This window comes from Pavona decussata, unplaced genomic scaffold, assembly GCF_977016875.1.
Source record: "Pavona decussata unplaced genomic scaffold, jaPavDecu1.1 SCAFFOLD_329, whole genome shotgun sequence".
Lineage (NCBI taxonomy): Eukaryota > Metazoa > Cnidaria > Anthozoa > Scleractinia > Agariciidae > Pavona > Pavona decussata.
The window spans coordinates 672,739-689,556 of record NW_028145717.1 but is presented as its reverse complement, the minus strand read 5'-3'; the positions used below and the strand labels follow the sequence as shown (position 1 = coordinate 689,556).

Sequence of the window (16,818 nt, the reverse complement as noted above, 5' to 3'; positions counted from 1 at the left end):
GGTTTGACAGGTTTGCCTAGTCTGAGATATTAAGGAGATCATTTTGAATATTGAATTGTGTTCAAAACTGGTTTAGTCCGGTTTTTCTAGGTTGAACTTGTTTGAACATGACGTCAGTGGCTTCTCATTGGTTCTCAACTTATCCATTGTTCTTTCCGTATATATCTGCGATACCACCCGGCTGGTTGGGCGGAAACGTACCATCAGAGCACAGTACACTTGACTAATAAACATTAACTAAACTCCAAATTATACATACACTTGCATCTCATTAAATCCCTCTACCACCTGGATGACTTGCATCTCATTAAATTCACCCTTCCCTATATCTACCTTATGTCATGTCAACTCATTCAACGCTTAAAACCGGTTTAGGTGACCCCTGAATCTATTTGAATACATGAATAAAATTGATCTATCCATTCGACCCATACTACTATTTGTTATGCCTGGTCAAACGCATAGTCTTGGTACCATTTGAGTACAAGTCTTTGTAACATGTAACATAAGCAGAAAACAGAATTGGCTTAATTATCTGATGACAGTGCTAATGGATATTTAAAGTTCTCATTGCTTTCAACTAATAACGCCATTATTGTGTTCGTACACATGATATAAGTTAAAAGGTGCGTTGATAAAAATAATTATCTGGAGAATATGGGGTGGCTAGAAAGAAAGAAAGGCTGTCCAATAGCGCAGATGAAGGCGAAATTAATTATTGTTTAATTTTGTTTTTTATTATGGCGTTTTTGTTCTCGAGATCCAGAAGAAAATTTTTCTAGAACAATACAACATCTAATCAACTTGCCTTCAATAGTTGTATTTTTAGTTTACATCTATTACCTTTCGGTTTTCATTAATTTTTCTAGGTGGCTAGAAAACAACGAGCTACAAGAGTTGCCAGCAGGAATATTTGACAACAATCCTGAGCTGGAGACCATGTTAGTCAACAATTACGATGTACAGATTTACCTAATTTACAAGCATTACGAGCCCTTTCCTCAAAGTCTAATAATGTTAAAGCATTAAGACCTTGAGAAAAGAGTCATTCATACAATTGCTTAAGATTGCTAAGTCAAGTATGAGCATTCACAGTGTTATCATGAGCCCTCTTTATGCTGTAAGCAGGTTGAAACATGTTTTGCCCTTATTGTTTGTTTGTTTATTTTTGTTGTTGTTGTTGTTGTTTTTTTGTCTGTTTAATTTTACTATTTCCATAGTGGCTACATCTTACCTAAAAAAAAGACTTGACATCAAATTCTTTTTTGATAGCGCAATTTTTAAAGGTAATCAATTTTAATCATCTGAGTGAGTATGGTTCAAAGCGTTTTCACTTTAAATTCAACCGGCCAGTATATCTGATATCTTTTCCTTTTAAATGATCTGCAGTCTTCTCGACGACAACAAGTTGTCCCAGCTGAACGAAAGTGTTTTCCGTGGGTTGGAGAATTTAACGTATTTGTAAGTAAAAAACGTTTTGTAACAGTTTGCACACCAAAAAATTGTATCATTGAACAGGTTATAATCAATAAATTAAAGTCATCAACAATAGATGAGCTTAGCAGCAGGTGCCTAGAAGGTTGGTGGAGCCAGCCAGCAATCAGGCAACGGGAATGAGTTTACTATGGCAACCGTTCGAGCGGCCACCACCAACGGCACCGTCACAGTAAACCCAATCACTGGAATACTTACAAGACCCGATACTTACCAAAGGGAGGGCGGAGAGGGGAAGGGGGTGGGGGGGGGGGGGGGGGCTTGACAATAAGGCAAGCAAAATGACCTATCTCGTAGGCCAGGAAGCAAGCAAATGCGATGTGAACCATGGGGCGCCCCCCAGCAGAGAATACAATGGTCTCCCCTGAGCCGTGACAAGAGGGGACCACTGACCTGCATTGAGCTGACTTTAACCTTGCCTTAATTACATTTAGCCAAATTTAAACTCATCAACAATAGATGAGCTAGGGAGCTGGGCCTCGAAGGTTGGCGGAGCCAGGCAGCAATCAGGCACGGGGAAGGAGGTATCCATGGCAACCTAGCGAGTGGCCACCACCAAGACCCCATAACCCTTAGTGCTTGAAAAAAGAGAGGCGCGCGACACAGGACGAGGGCGGGGGGGGGGGGGGGTAGGGGGCAAAGGATCTCCGACTTCGCCAACCTCAAGCAAGACCCACTTAAAGGCTAAAGAATAGAAAGTCCACACAATTGCAACGGAAGAGACTTACCGCGCCATGACCATCAGCTCTACGAGCGGCTGGAAAGGCACAGCGAATGGCACTCATACAGGCCCAAGTCGAGGAGCACTGGCATGCAAGCCACTTTGAGCAACGAATACCACCACGCAATCGATGGCGCTTGGCGACCTCAAAAATTAGAAGTAGGAGGCAAAAAGTTGAGCGACGCATGGGCCAATTAACTCAAGCTAGAGAATGGCACAAGTCAGCCAGATATTCGGATGGAGTCCTGATATAAAGCTGGTAAGTGTTGTTGATCCAACGCCTGGATAAGAGTCTGGATCAGATGATCTGGAACACCATTCCAAGCTGCCACTGTAGCTGCACCAATGGGAAAGCTGTGACTGGAGAAGTTACCTGGAATCCCGCAGCAGACATTGTCTGCTGTATCCAGTCAGTCAAGATGGCACGAAACAGCGGCTATCCATTCTGCAGGAGGGACAATAGTCCAGGGGAATCGCCTTGGAGGAAAAGATAAGCCAGCATTGCATGAACGGCACACAAAGGGAGGTTTCCACGACCAATGTATATAAAACAATCCTTGCGAAAGGGATGCCTTAGATGCCCTGATCCTGACACGCAAGCACGATGAAACGAGGCTACAGTCTACAGCTATGTCTGCAACTGACAAATGGATAGTAGAAGAGAGGCTGGCTAAGTTGGAAACAGTAGATTCAGTGGAGCGTAGGAAGCCAAAGTAACTCAAGGTACAGGCTGCCCAGAACATGCAATTTGTCGGGGGTGATGTTACCTTCAAGGCCTGTCGGATGACGGTCATGACACTATCAGTAATGGGCAAGCGCGAAGAAACAGGGGAACCCTGAAAGCGCTTAATTTCCCTCATAACTCGTTGCAGGCGTAAGCAGTTGGGCATTGGGCCAGGAAAACCCTGTTCAACGTGAAGGGAACGGATAGCTGATAGATAGACTTTGATTGAGGCATGTTGAATGGAATCAGCAAGAAAAGGAAACAAACAAGCACAGCGTACATTCCTCAACCGGACACGGCGAGCCATCAAAGTGTAGTTTCCCTGCTTGACGACAAAATTCGATCAATCACCGCTGACCAGACGCGTAAGACTTGCACGTAGACTGCGTTAACCCGTGCGCAAGAAAGAATCGGTACCGATCCTCTAGCAAGAAGGAATTAAACTGAGGTACTGTGCATGGAGCTGCCTGAGCCTCTGGAGCCAGACGCCGGAATTCCTGCAAACGAAAACGAGATACTGCATCAGCAACTTTGTTATCAACACCTGGAACATGGGAAGCACTGAAAGAGAAACCCCAGCGTGCTGCCGATAAAAGCAGGTCACGAAGAAGATGCATTAACACGGAGCACTCCAACGTTCTAGCTGACGGAATGGCAACCACAGCCTTGTTGTCGGAGCGAAAGAGCACATGCTTCTTTGACCAACGACAGCCCCACAAATGGGCGGCGACTACCCCGAGAAACAGCTCTTTATAGGCAATGGACTGATGTGCCTGAGTTGGAGCCCAAGAGCCGTAAAACCACTTACCCCGAACGTAGGCACCATAGCCTAAGATATCAGCCGCATCAGATGTGACTTCGAGGTCCGAAATTGCATTCATGCCAGGGAACAGCCAAAACCCAACCCCATTACACGAGGACAGGAACAGCTGCCACCACTGAAGGTCCGAACGAAACTCCCTGTTGAGGTGAATTGGGTGTTTCTTATTGCAAAAGCAACACAGCGGATCAGTCATCCTGCGAAGAAATGATATTCTGGGCCAGACTACCTTAGCAGCGTGCTGAAAGTGACCAATGAGTGCCTCTATCTCCCGCATATTGCACCAGCGATGTGGGAGCCAAGAATGTAAGGTTTTGTGCACATAGAGGGGACTGCGGGGACCCCGCAGTGATGAAGTCATCCAAATAGTGTGATAAATCCGAAACACAGTGGGAGTTAAGGAGAATCCATTGGACCATGTCTACCATTGAGTTGAAAATGAAGGGCGCTAAGCGCATACCAAAGGGGAAGGCGAGATCCACATAAAATTGATCCCTCCACTTCATGCCCAGCAAGAAACGTTCATCAGAGTCTCAGGGCCATAGTTCGCAACCATACGAATGTTCTGATCAACCGTAATATACTGAAGGGTGAAAAGCTGGGAGTCAATTCCATCGTTTACGCTAGCCCCACCGAAGGACGACAAGTCAACTATCATTCAGCCGCCACTTGCCAGGCTGCCCTTTCTTGGGAATAACGCCAAAACTGCTAACGTGCAAACGGGGTAGTGGTGGGGATTTGCAGGGGCCAGCAATCTTGCCTAAGGCTACCTCGTTGGCCAAATACTCGTCAATCACCTTCGCATGTTGCAATGCGAAAGGGTTATTCTTTTTGGCACGTCTAAGCCTGTGGGTGGCTGAAACCCCAGCTTAGAACAATGGCGGATGTCCTGAATAACAAAAGTAACCTGTTGTTGGTCAGGATGGGAAAACAATTCTCTGCAAAATTCATCCACGTTCAACGGGCTAACTGAAGAGTCTGGCGGAAATGCAGAACTTGCTGAGAGAGAGAGAGAGAGAGAGAGAGAGAGAGAGAGAGAGAGAGAGAGAGAGAGAGAGAGAGAGAGAGAGAGAGAGAGAGAGAGAGAGAGAGAGAGAGAGAGAGAGAGAGAGAGGAAAACAAAAATTCACTAATAAACCACTCAAAAATGGCAACAGAATTTAAAAAGCTTTAATACACGAGAATAACAAATAAGCTATAATGTTCACATCTACCAAAGCAATTATCATACTATGTAAACACTGATTTGCCATCAGTTCATTTTTCACATAGTCGAGTAACAAGAAACAACACGCGAAATGGAAACCAAAACTAGAAATGCAACCACAGTCAAAAACAGCATGTACAATCATTACAACATGTAATGTTTAACAATTAAACAAAAGGGAGAGGGAGTCCATCAAAGGCGTTTGGAACGAGAGGTGGACGAACTCGAAGACAGCGAAGCAGACTTGCGTTTCCGATCCTGTTTGGACGCATTATCCGTATAGGGAGAACTGGCACGAGCTTGATGGGGACCATGATAATGGCTGGAACGATAAGCAAAGCGACAAGACATGATTGGGCGGAAGAACGACCTCTGTTCCACGTCCTGCATACGAAAAGGCCGCTTCGGAAGGTTCAGTCAAGTCGTTAAAAGCACTGGCGAATCCGCCACGTACCGACGCCCCAGCAGCACAGAAATTATATAGCTGTACGTTCAGAGTCGACCAATCATAATAGTAATAATAATAAAGTCTTTATTTCTTCACAAATCAACGATCCTCGCTGCCGCTACTTGCTCGCGGAAAGCTTTATCGTACGCCAGCCACACGCGCCCACTGAACTGACGGTACGTGCGAAGAATAAGCAATTTGTAGTTGGTCAAATCCTTCCAGCGGTGAGGAAAGTATAAAGTAAGAATGAGCGTGAAAATAGCGAAAGCTTCGCAGCACGAACCGATATCCTCAACCCGACGACGATTTTTTTTTTTTTTTTGGTGAATGGACCAAACGCCTATCCAACAGGACCTGCAACTGCGGCTTGGTGTGTACAATGTTCGCTGAGAGCAAGTCGCTCAGATCGACAAATTTACCACTGACGATCTGATTCACAGTCTTAGCCGGGACCGGGGAAAAGCCAGGACCAACAACGAAAGGCTGTTAAGGGAGAGGACCAGACGGCAAGCTAGTAGAGGATGTGACGCTAACATCACAAGGAATCGTAGCCGGGATCGGCGAATTGAGAGAAATCACTGAGCTTGTATCGGCAGATACCAACACCCGACGCAAGGAAATCGCTGTGCGAGCGCCCAAGTCCGTCTGTTGAGAGGGAACGCCCACCGAAACACGCCACGAAGACGAAATCGAAGGTTCAGGCATCGAAACCGGCATGGTACGACATCCGACGAAGCGGAGGTTTGGTCAGGAGCCAACGCAACTTTTACTGCATTGACAACAGCGCCAAGGAGGGCTGGGTCAGGCAGATTCACCGCAGGAAAAGATGGAGCTGTCGGTGAACTCGTTGGGACCGCCAAAGAAACGACAGAAGATCAGAAGAGGCCTAAGCGCCACAAAACACGGGAAAGAGCGACGGATCGCTAAAAAGATCGACTGAACGACTATTTTTCGTCTGACGAGAAGACGACATGACAACGAAAAGGCTTGACCAAAAGGGAGCTTGACAATAAGGCAGGAAAAATGAACTATCTCGAAGGCCAGCAAGCAAGCAAATGCCATGCGAACCATGGGGCGCCTCCCAACAGAGAATACAAAGGTCGCCCCTGAGCTGTGACAAGATGCGACCACTGACCTGCATTGAGCTGCCTTTAACCTTTCCTAACCTACATTTAGCCACATTTAGCGCAATGTAAAATTGGTTCATTGGTTTTTACAAATAAATTTTAAGTTACCGGTCGTCTGTACTTCGATAACCCATAGATGGCGTAAAAATGTGGTAAGAACATAAAAGTACGCTACTCGCATCCGGCTGGTAGCGTGACTGATGTTCTTACCAAGTTTTGACGACCTCTGTGCGTTATCAGAGTACAGACCCACGACAAATGAAATATTTTTGTTTTATACAATGAACAAGATCATTTCATGAGCGAGCACCAAATTGACTGAGCCGACTCAAAAACTTTCAAGCAAAGTTCTAGACTAATGCACCCACGCGCACACACAGTTGTGATCCTCGTAAGAGTATAATCCAAAAGAATTTTACAAACAAAATTTCAAAACTAACCATTATTCCAGAAGGACTTTCTGACCCTAAATAATTACAGCATGTCAGTCACATAAATGCGATTTCTGACGCCAACATATTTGGACAATTTTTTCCTTCATTTTCACATCACAATAAAGTTCTAGCTTTTAATCTGGTTGAGGTCACTTGCAACGGTCGTTGTCGAATTTTTATCGGAGAGTTTTACTTTTCTGCAAAAAAATTGCCTTTAACGCCAAAAACATTGTTGAAACAATTTCCAAAACTTTGTTGACCAGGTTGGACTGTAGATTCTGATCACGTGCGCTGGTCACACCACTCAATGACGTCATTGGTAGTCTACACTCGAAGAACTCCGCTGCACCAATCAAAGCCGGGAGTTTTACTGTATAATGTTATTAGCCTATAAAATTGATCATAGTTAATAAAAGGCAGGTTGTGAAGTCAGAAAAACTTCGTCTTATATGTTTTTGTTAGCATTTATGACCTCGACCGTGCACAAACCACAATAAATTTTCAAATGTGTTAGAGCAACTGACCAATAGAAACGTCCCAGGTAAGATATTCACCTGTAGTGTCAACGATTAAACCATTTGTGCACATTCGCACCATTTTCAGCAACTTTCGAGATGTCAGGGTTTCATAACCAGTTCCTTAATTAACTATGTGCTAAAGTACACGTGCCAAAAATATATTATTGACTGTAAATTCACAACTGAACCAGCAAACAATTAAGCAACAGCTTTGCCGTGGGGTCGTTTCTTCGAAAGTGATTTGGTATGGGCGTAAGCTTGAAATTAGATAAATAATTAGATTAATGAGAACTTTTCTGTCGACCGATGGATTTGCAATGAAAAATACGAAAACGTTACTGATGTCTTCACAAAACTCAATTTGCAATGTCATATTGCCTCATTTAGTCACTTTCACTGTCATTTCGTAGCCATACGCCAGTAAACACCATCGCAACTTAGAAGTGTTTGCATTGCTAAATGGCCAGCTGTTTACTTTACTAGCTGCTTTACTCTGATTTTACAAACTGCGCTGTCAAATGTTTTACGCTTTGTTTTCCAAGAATCGCGAGCACACACACCTTCTTGTGTATGTGCAAATGCATGGTTGCCAAGACATCTGACCAGTCGACGCGTAAGCGGTCAATAAAACTGCCGTTTATTTCTTGAAGCAGTTTCGTTTATTCATTGGTGTAGGTATCTGCAATATAACAATTTACAAGACATATCACCAAACACCTTTGCCAACAACAAAAAGCTGCTCCGTCTGTAAGTAAAATGTGAGTCTTTTTCTTATCAACCACGCACCTTCAATTTTTGCCACACGGGCGACAGTAAACGAAATCTTCCAGCAATTACCAACTCCCTCAAGATTGGCAGCACAATAGTTCATTGTTTTGTCCCTTAATTCACTAATAATCTGCCCTTTAAGATTAATTATATTAAAAATTCCCTTTGATTATTAACACTCTTTACCTAATAAAACTCCCTCAGACCCACATTAAAAATTACATTAAGTACTACTCTGAAAATTTTAAATTAATGCAGTATTCCGATTTGCTGCCACTATTATTGTGTTGCTTGTATATGAAGATCTATTTAGAAATAATGGGTTTGCCTGAATGTGTTGATAATCAACCCTTGTTCAATTTCTTTAGTAACAGTAACTCTCTATCTCTTCTTTAACGGTACAGGCGATTGAACAACAACAATTTAACGCTGCTCAATGAAAGTCTGTTTCGAGGCTTGAGGCTTTTGGATGAACTGTGAGTTAATTTAATTTAGCTTCATTAAAGTCGAAACTGTAATAATGGATAAAAATCTGGACATGCACGCATTTTTGAAAAAAAAAAAAAAAAGAAAAACAAGTGACTGTTGGATCAAGAACTTTACTAGGTCATAAGGATGTGAAACGTTTTTTTGGCTATACCGTAAATGTTCGATAGATGTAAATGCCTCACCCATACCAGGCTCCTTTTTCGCCCCAAAATTTGTGTGAAACTTTATCTGTTAACAGGCCTGTATGCAGGTGATGAACATGCGGATGTCACTTTACTTTTTTTTCTAAGTGGATGCGTTAGAAGGGATAGCTAGATCTCTTACAACAGGGATGCGTTTCTCGGTTTGTTTTCATCTCCCCTCCAGGCATTAAGATCCTTCATAAGCTTTTATTACATTGCCAGAAATTCCACGCAACCAATTGCAGATTCGGTAATTGTTAGGATGCTTCGTAATCTTGTTAATCACGTTAATGACGTTCACGCAAACTCAATCTGTTCCTCGCTTTGCGGAATCTTTTTCTCGGACAAGTGGCTTATCGCGACAGAATAAAATAAATATTTGGTCGAGAAAATGGGCAAAGAATTAAAGAGGCTCAGACCTTTGTCATTTTGAAGATTCGTTCGTGTGGATGTTTTTCAGGCTTTCGTCACGTTCTTCGTCGTACACCTGCATACATTTCCATCGAAGATTCTATAAGACAATTGGTTCATGCATTTAGCTGTGCGTATATCGAGTTATGATACACGTGGGAAGTTTTATACGCTTCTCTCGTGTTCTCCAAACTTCCCGAGTGCATTATAACTTAATACATGTACGCGTACGCTAGAGGATGACCAATCGTTAAAAGACGTTCGGAATGTTTTAGAATCGAAGAAATCGACTTTGACCTTGCAGCGCCAGAGTCATAGACGTCAAAAAGACTTACAAAGTCCAGATAAAATAAATTCTGGCGCCTTTAAGGAGGCTCGGAGGGGTTTTAGCCGTGTGCGCATGCGTACTCCAACCACGTGCCATATATAGTTTCCTCTAACTAAGGTCTCTTTGAGTTACGTAATAGGAAGTTTTGATGTCATATGAAGCGGAGATGGCGTCACGATGTCAAAATGGTGGGCATTTTGGATATCTTGATTTTGCTAAAACCTCAGAAAACCACCAAAATTCGAATCAGGATGTAAGAAAAACTTCAAGATGATACGAAAGTATCAAAGTCAATGTCTGTAGAACGAAAACGAGAATCTTGCAATTTCTGAAGTGCGTCTCTGTCTATATCAATTTCGTGAACCCTAACCTATCATACCAAAGTGTTACCAGATAAATATCTGAAAAAGTCACGAAGTTTCGCCCCGTCTGCACAAATATTAAAAGAACGTTCGAACTCGGCACGGTTAAAATCCACCCCCGTTCTAGAGAGGCTAAACGTAGTACTATGAAATTCAACAATGATTTTGTCAAAGAACAGAAATATTACTTAGTCCTAGCTTACTTGATTGGCTTTTCGTTCTGTATTTCCTCTTTTCATGATTTCTGGTGTTAATTACACTGTTTATTGTGAAGCTATTTAGTTCTGTGCAAACAACGTAAACATCACAAATGTTAACCTAGGCTCAACCAAATATGTTTTCTTTTCCGTGCAATGTAGGTGGTTACACGAGAACAATATCGAGGTGTTACGTGATAGACTGTTTGCAGATCTCAGGAATTTGGACGAACTGTGAGTATCAACAGATATTACTCGGTATTTAACAAATTAATTTAAATTAATAAAAACTTAAGTTACAATCAACTTGCAACGTTTAACTTTTTTCGCAAAAGAAACATTTTACATGCCCGCAGTTAATGAAGATGAACTGAAAAACATAGATTATAGTTCATGAAATTCCGTGCACTTTACAAGCTTTTTGATCGGTTCAAAGCTATGCCTAGTGATTAGGAATAGCAAGAAATTAATAAATTAGGCGGGGGTAACAATTTCTAAAGAAACTGTGAAACTACACTGACGTGCAACTCATTTAGCTGATTTAGCTGGGTTGACAATTTACTCTTTCAACACTGCTGATATATTACATTGGAATGACGAAAGCTGACTATTATTTTTGCTGGATTCCTAACTTTATATGTTTTCTGGTTCAACAGGGATTTATCTCACAATAATATCAAGCGTTTGCCACGCAGGATTTTTGGTAACCTTGTCAATCTGACACAGCTGTAAGTGAGAACCATCTGCGGAGTGGAATACGCCAAAAATACTCCATTTTTTGTTTGTCAGTAGACTTCTATGTTAATTTTGATGTTACAACTCCTCCTTGGTCTTGTTATTGAGGCATATTAACGACTAACATCCAGGATCACTGTTAAAGAAACACAACCTATGCCACTCGTAAACCAATATTATTCCACAGGATTTTGGGCCAAAGGGCTTTTCAATAATGCGTTCATTTGTGGCGTAAGTTGCATTTTTCCACCTAAAATGTATGTCTTATGCAGGTGGATGGCTGACAACAAACTTGATGATCTCCCCTATGACGTCTTTAAAAACCTGACTAAGCTAAAGATACTGTAAGCGAGGTTCATGCTTAGCTCATGTTAATTAAAATTGGTAAAATAAGAAAAAAGAACCATGACAGCAGCCAACAGATACCAAACTTATTTTAGCAGGACGTTTCTAGTTCCTTAGCCTTGAGGGGGGCGGGGAGGGGTTCGGATAATTTTCACAACCCCTGGTAACTTCAAAAGCATCAAACCTGTGGCAATGAAACCCGAACGGAGAAAACAGTTTCTCCCAAATTGTTGCTAATGGGGTAAAGAGTCAAAGAGGTCACATCTTAGATCTGCCATTTCTCAAAAAATGGTTAAAATTTATTTTAATAATGACAATTTATGAAAACCGTTTTCCTGGTATAAAATTGGAAAAGTTCGGACACTATATTGAAAAATCCTCACAAGAGGCCGAAACCTTGAAAATAAAAATTGGATGCACGAGCTTTTCAAAATGGTTGTAACTATGGGAAAATGTAGTTACGTGAACAATGATGGGTCATGTAAAATTGTTTCCCAATAAATGTGGAAAGGCATACGACGTTTGGTGACCTTGATATTTAAATGATAAAAAAGGGTGAATATTCACTTTTTCCTACCTTTTCCCTGCCCCCAACACCTCCACAATGTGTTTTTTCTAGGAAACATGGATAATAATTTCTAAAATAAAAAGATAATACTACTTGTTGTTATCGCACAGTTTGTTATTATAGTCATTGTTGTTAAATAATCTTGGGCACAGTTCGCGATGCAATTTCTCAATGATCCTTCACTTAGAGGTATCAGCCGTTGTTTAAGTCAATTGAAGGCTGACAATTGTAACTAATTGGCTTAAATTTGTTTTCATACCAATCCCAACAACAGCAGTCTATATGTAAATAATGTAGCTATTTCTTCTTTACGCCGTTCTCAAGGCTTTGTTACTTACGATATACAGCTATTTCAATTAACGTTGTCGGATTAAAATCAAGCTAAAAGACCAGACCGCAATGTTTGGTGGGATTATTTTTTATGAATAATTTCATCAAAATCTTCCCTGCACGTGCAGGTCATTGTACTGCTAATTACAACCTATTGTTTTCTCCAGGCATGACTGATTTTGATGAATTTATTCATAAAAATCCCACGTAAACTTTCGGTCTTGTCTTTTAGCTTCATGCTTTGAACCGACAACATTAGTTTAAATGACTGTATACAAATGTAACTTTCCTGTTACTCATCATCATGATCATCAACTCACTTGCTTTATTTTAATGTGTGCTGTTAATATATCAGGCAAATGGAGAAAAACAACATATCAAAGCTTGATCGTCATCAGTTTAAAGGCTTGGTGCATTTATATGATTTGTAAGTAATGCCATTTATGCCCATACTACACTCAAGTTAATTGCTTAACACTTATCTAAGTTTCATATTGCAACTTTCAGTAGACCTACTAATATTGATTGACATTGACCTTTAGACTTGACGGGAGTTGAGTTTTTCTTTGAGGAGCATCATTTCAAACATAAATCACATTAGGATTGAGGTTAAATTTCTTCCAAAGAACTAACCTACATTTATGTAAATGTTCCAAAATAGAAATAGAAAATAGAGCCTCGCCGTACTCGTTTGCGAGGAACAAAAGGTTTTAAATATCTGAGTCAAAGCTTTTTTTAAAGAAAAAAGTGACGGTAATCGAGGAACTTTTATTCAATAAACAATGGTGAAGATCTCATTTAATGGTCTTGTTTGCTGAAAATAAGTTGCATTTCTTTTAAAACTATTCCGTGACAGGATGACTCTAGAAAAATCATGAAACATGCCTATTAGAACACTGGAATTACGATTACTTTTATTTAGATACGAAAATGTGCTATTTCTAGCGATGGAATGTCATTGATATTCACGTACCGCCCAGGAGGCGTTATTAAGTTAAGAAATCTGTAAACCGGCAAAAAAATGTTTACAAGCCGTTTTGCAAACTTCAAAACCCCATTTTTAAACCATTTGAATGGGATACATCCTACATTTTACGAATAGTAACCAACTTCCCTGGGACCTTCAAATTAAGAAGCTTAATGGGAAATTAAGATTGAATGGAATTTAAAGAAAGGAAGAAATTTCGACTTTGCTGCCATGGGCAGAAGAGGTACCCACTTGAAAAAAGGACAAACCTCAAGAACGAGGTTCAAAATGAACACAGTATACAAGGAATTTTTTGGCTACGCAAGAGATCCCGGTTCAATGATGACTAGACAGCAAAAAAGGGAGAATGCTTGGTTCTCCATGGAGAGGAAACTTCGATACTTCAACTACGATCTCACTTTCTACTGATTGTAACTTCGAGAACGTGTTCCTTGGTTGGTTTGTTTGTTTGTTTGTTTTGCTTTCTTTTCTTTTTTTGTTTTTGTGTTTCTCTAAGCTACAAACATGCAAACGTTGCATCGCAGTCAAATTTGTTTACCTTGGCACTGAAAAGAGAAAAAAATACGGCTTCTTGATATGTAGTGACCCTTGCACAACTGTCATGTCCATCCCCTACCTTAGAATAATCGAAGAGACCACCACGGATCACTGGCTAGTTTTCTACCAACCTTAAATTTACCATTGGTGTCCATTTCCGCCCTTAGAATAAATGGAGAGCCGTGCCTCGTGATTTCTGTCAAGTGATGACACGGTGGCATGTGGAACCGCATGTCGAGTTCTTGGTTATAAATACCCTTACGTTTGTTCTGTTCTTTAAGGTATCTGTCGGAAAACCGTATTAAGGAACTACCCAAACAGCTTTTCAAGGGGCTGAGGGGTCTTATTTCCATGTGAGTACATAGTCCATAGTTCCTTAATTACTGAAATATTTTAAACAAGCATTCAGTCTGAATGCTTGGATAATTGAAACGATGCTTAGAGTATAGAGCAAAATATTGAAAATCTAGGCAGATTTCAATCTTAACACCCCTAATTAATATGATACATACATTTTCTCACTAAATAATGTTTGGCTTTATCAACAGAGTTGATGACTTAAGGTAAACTGACCGTTTTAAAGATACAGTAGGGCACTTGTGTTCGGCTAAGATTTGAGACTCAAATAAAGTTGTTACTATTATTATTATTCGAGTGCTGAAGTTAGCCCTTCGCCAGAGCGAATCCAACTATCATCGTTGTTGATAAACCAAACATTCCTCCCAACTTCCCTCCGACTAAACACTAAACAGTTAGTTTTTAAACTTTAAATTACCGGAGTGGACAATAGAGCAGTTTAGCGTGCGCTGAAAGACTAGTTTTTCTGATGTGCAGGCAGATATATATACTCACCGGGAAAAGAAAGAAAAGGAAACGAAACGAAGAGAAGGGAAGGAAAGGAAAGGAAGGAAAGGAAAAGAAGAGAAGGGAGGGAAGGGAAGGAAACGAAGAGAAGGAAAGGGAAGGGAAGGACAGGAAAGGAAAGGAAAGGGAGGGAAGGGAAGGGAAGAGAAGAGAAGGAAAGGAAAGCAAAGGAAAGGGAAGGGAAGGGAAGAGAAGAGAAGGAAAGGAAAGGGAAGGAAAGAAAAGAAAAGGAAGGAAAGGAAAAGAAGAGAAGGGAGAGAAGGGAAGGAGACGAAGAGAAGGAAAGGGAAGGGAAGGACAGGGAAGGAAAGGAAAGGGAGGGAAGGTGAGGAAAGGAAGGAAAGGAAAGGAAGATAAGGGAGGGAAGGGAAGGGAAGGATAGGAAGGAAAGGAAAGGAAGAGAAGAGAGGGAAGGGAAGGGAAGGAAGGAAAGGAAAGGAAGAGAAGGGAGGGAAGGGAAGGAAAGGAAAGGAATGGAAAGGGTGGGAAGGGAAGGGAAGGAAAGGAAAGGGAGGGAAGGGAAGGGAAGGAAAGGAAAGGGAGGGAAGGGAAGGAAAGGAAAAGAAAAAAAAGGAAAGAAAAGGGAGGGAAGGAAAGGGAAGAGAAAAGAAGAGAAGGGAAGGAAAGGAAGAGAAGGAAAGAGAAAGGAAGGGAAGGGAAGGAAAAGAAAGGAAAGAAAAGGAAAGGAAAGGGAGGGAAGGGAAAAGAAGGGAAGGGAAAAAAAGAGAAGGGTAGGGAAGGAAAGGAAAGGAAGACAAGGGAAGAGAAGGAAAGGAAAGGAAGACAAGGGAAGGAAGACAACGGAAGGGAAGAAAAGGAAAGGAAAGGGAGGGAAGGGAAGGAAAGAGAAGAGAAGGAAAGGAAAGGAAAGGAAAGGGAAGGGAGGGGAAGAGAAGAAAGGGAAAGGAAAGGGAAGGAAAGGAAAGGAAAGGAAGGAAAGAAAAAGAAGAGAAGGGAGGGAAGGGAAGGAAACGAAGAGAAGGAAAGGGAAGGGAAGGACAGGGAAGGAAAGGAAAGGAAGGAAAGAAAAAGAAGAGAAGGGAGGGAAGGGAAGGAAACGAAGAGAAGGAAAGGGAAGGAAAGGACAGGGAAGGAAAGGAAAGGAAAGGGAGGGAAGGGAAGGAAAGGAAGGAAAGGAAAGGAAGATAAGAGAGGGAAGGGAAGGAAAGGAAGGAAAGGAAAGGAAGAGAAGGGAGGGAAGGGAAGGGAAGGAAAGGAAGGAAAGGAAAGGAAGAGAAGGGAGGGAAGGGAAGGAAAGGAAGAGAAGGAAAGGAAAGGAATGGAAAGGGAGGGAAGGGAAGGGAAGGAAAGGAAAGGGAGGGAAGGGAAGGGAAGGAAAGGAAAGGGAGGGAAGAGAAGGGAAGGAAAGGGAAGGGAAGGACAGGGAAGGAAAGGGAAGGGAGGGAAGGGAAGGGAAGGGAAGAGAAGAGAAGGAAAGGAAAGGAAAGGAAAGGGAAGGGAAGAGAAGAGAAGGAAAGGAAAGGGAAGGAAAGGACAGGGAAGGAAAGGAAAGGGAGGGAAGGGAAGGGAAGGGAAGAGAAGAGAAGGAAAGGAAAGGAAAGGAAAGGGAAGGGAAGAGAAGAGAAGGAAAGGAAAGGGAAGGAAAGGAAAGGAAAGGAAGGAAAGGAAAAGAAGAGAAGGAAAGGAAGGGAAGGAAAAGAAGAGAAGGAAAGGGAAGGGAAGGACAGGGAAGGAAAGGAAAGGGAGGGAAGGGAAGGAAAGGAAGGAAAGGAAAGGAAGAGAAGGGAGGGAAGGGAAGGAAAGGAAGGAAAGGAAAGGAAGAGAAGGGAGGGAAAGGAAGGAAAGGAAAGGAAAGGAATGGAAAGGGAGGGAAGGGAAGGGAAGGAAAGGAAAGGGAGGGAAGGGAAGGGAAGGGAAGGAAAGGGAGGGAAGGGAAGGGAAGGAAAGGAAAAGAAAAAAAGGAAAGAAAAGGGAGGGAAGGGACGGGAAGAGAAGAGAAGAGAAGGGAAGGAAAGGAAGAGAAGGAAAGAGAAGGGAAGGGAAGGGAAGGAAAAGAAAGGAAAGAAAAGGAAAGGAAAGGGAGGGAAGGGAAAAGAAGGGAAGGGAAAAGAAGAGAAGGGTAGGGAAGGAAAGGAAAGGAAGACAAGGGAAGAGAAGGGAAGGGAAGGAAGACAACGGAAGGGAAGAAAAGGAAAGGGAGGGAAGGGAAAGGAAGGAAAGGAAGGAAAGGAAGAGAAGGGAAGGGAAGGAAAGGAAAGAA

At 41.9% G+C, this 16,818-nt stretch overlaps 2 protein-coding genes across 4 annotated transcripts in view; one reads left to right on the top strand and one right to left on the bottom strand.

Moving 5' to 3' along the window:
• The first annotated feature begins 872 nt into the window (after positions 1-872).
• Positions 873-16,818, top strand: part of LOC146453569 (uncharacterized) — a 29,014-nt gene continuing 13,068 nt past the window's right edge. The window contains exons 1-8 of one of the 3 annotated variants that reach the window (XM_085096447.1): positions 873-941; positions 1,390-1,461; positions 8,169-8,240; positions 8,666-8,737; positions 10,393-10,464; positions 10,887-10,958; positions 12,564-12,635; positions 14,015-14,086. In XM_085096447.1, coding sequence (XP_084952573.1) covers positions 12,568-12,635; positions 14,015-14,086 — 140 coding nt within the window. In that variant the 5' untranslated portion in view covers positions 873-941; positions 1,390-1,461; positions 8,169-8,240; ... (2 more) ...; positions 10,887-10,958; positions 12,564-12,567. Of the gene's footprint in view, positions 942-1,389; positions 1,462-8,168; positions 8,241-8,665; positions 8,738-10,198; positions 10,465-10,886; positions 11,310-12,563; positions 12,636-14,014; positions 14,087-16,818 lie in introns of those variants that run through there. The other 2 variants (XM_085096445.1, XM_085096446.1) reach the window with 2 other exon arrangements.
• Positions 3,287-4,036, bottom strand: LOC146453570 (uncharacterized). Its single transcript, XM_085096495.1, has one exon. It carries the CDS (start codon positions 4,034-4,036, stop codon positions 3,287-3,289), a length of 750 nt encoding a protein of 249 aa, XP_084952621.1.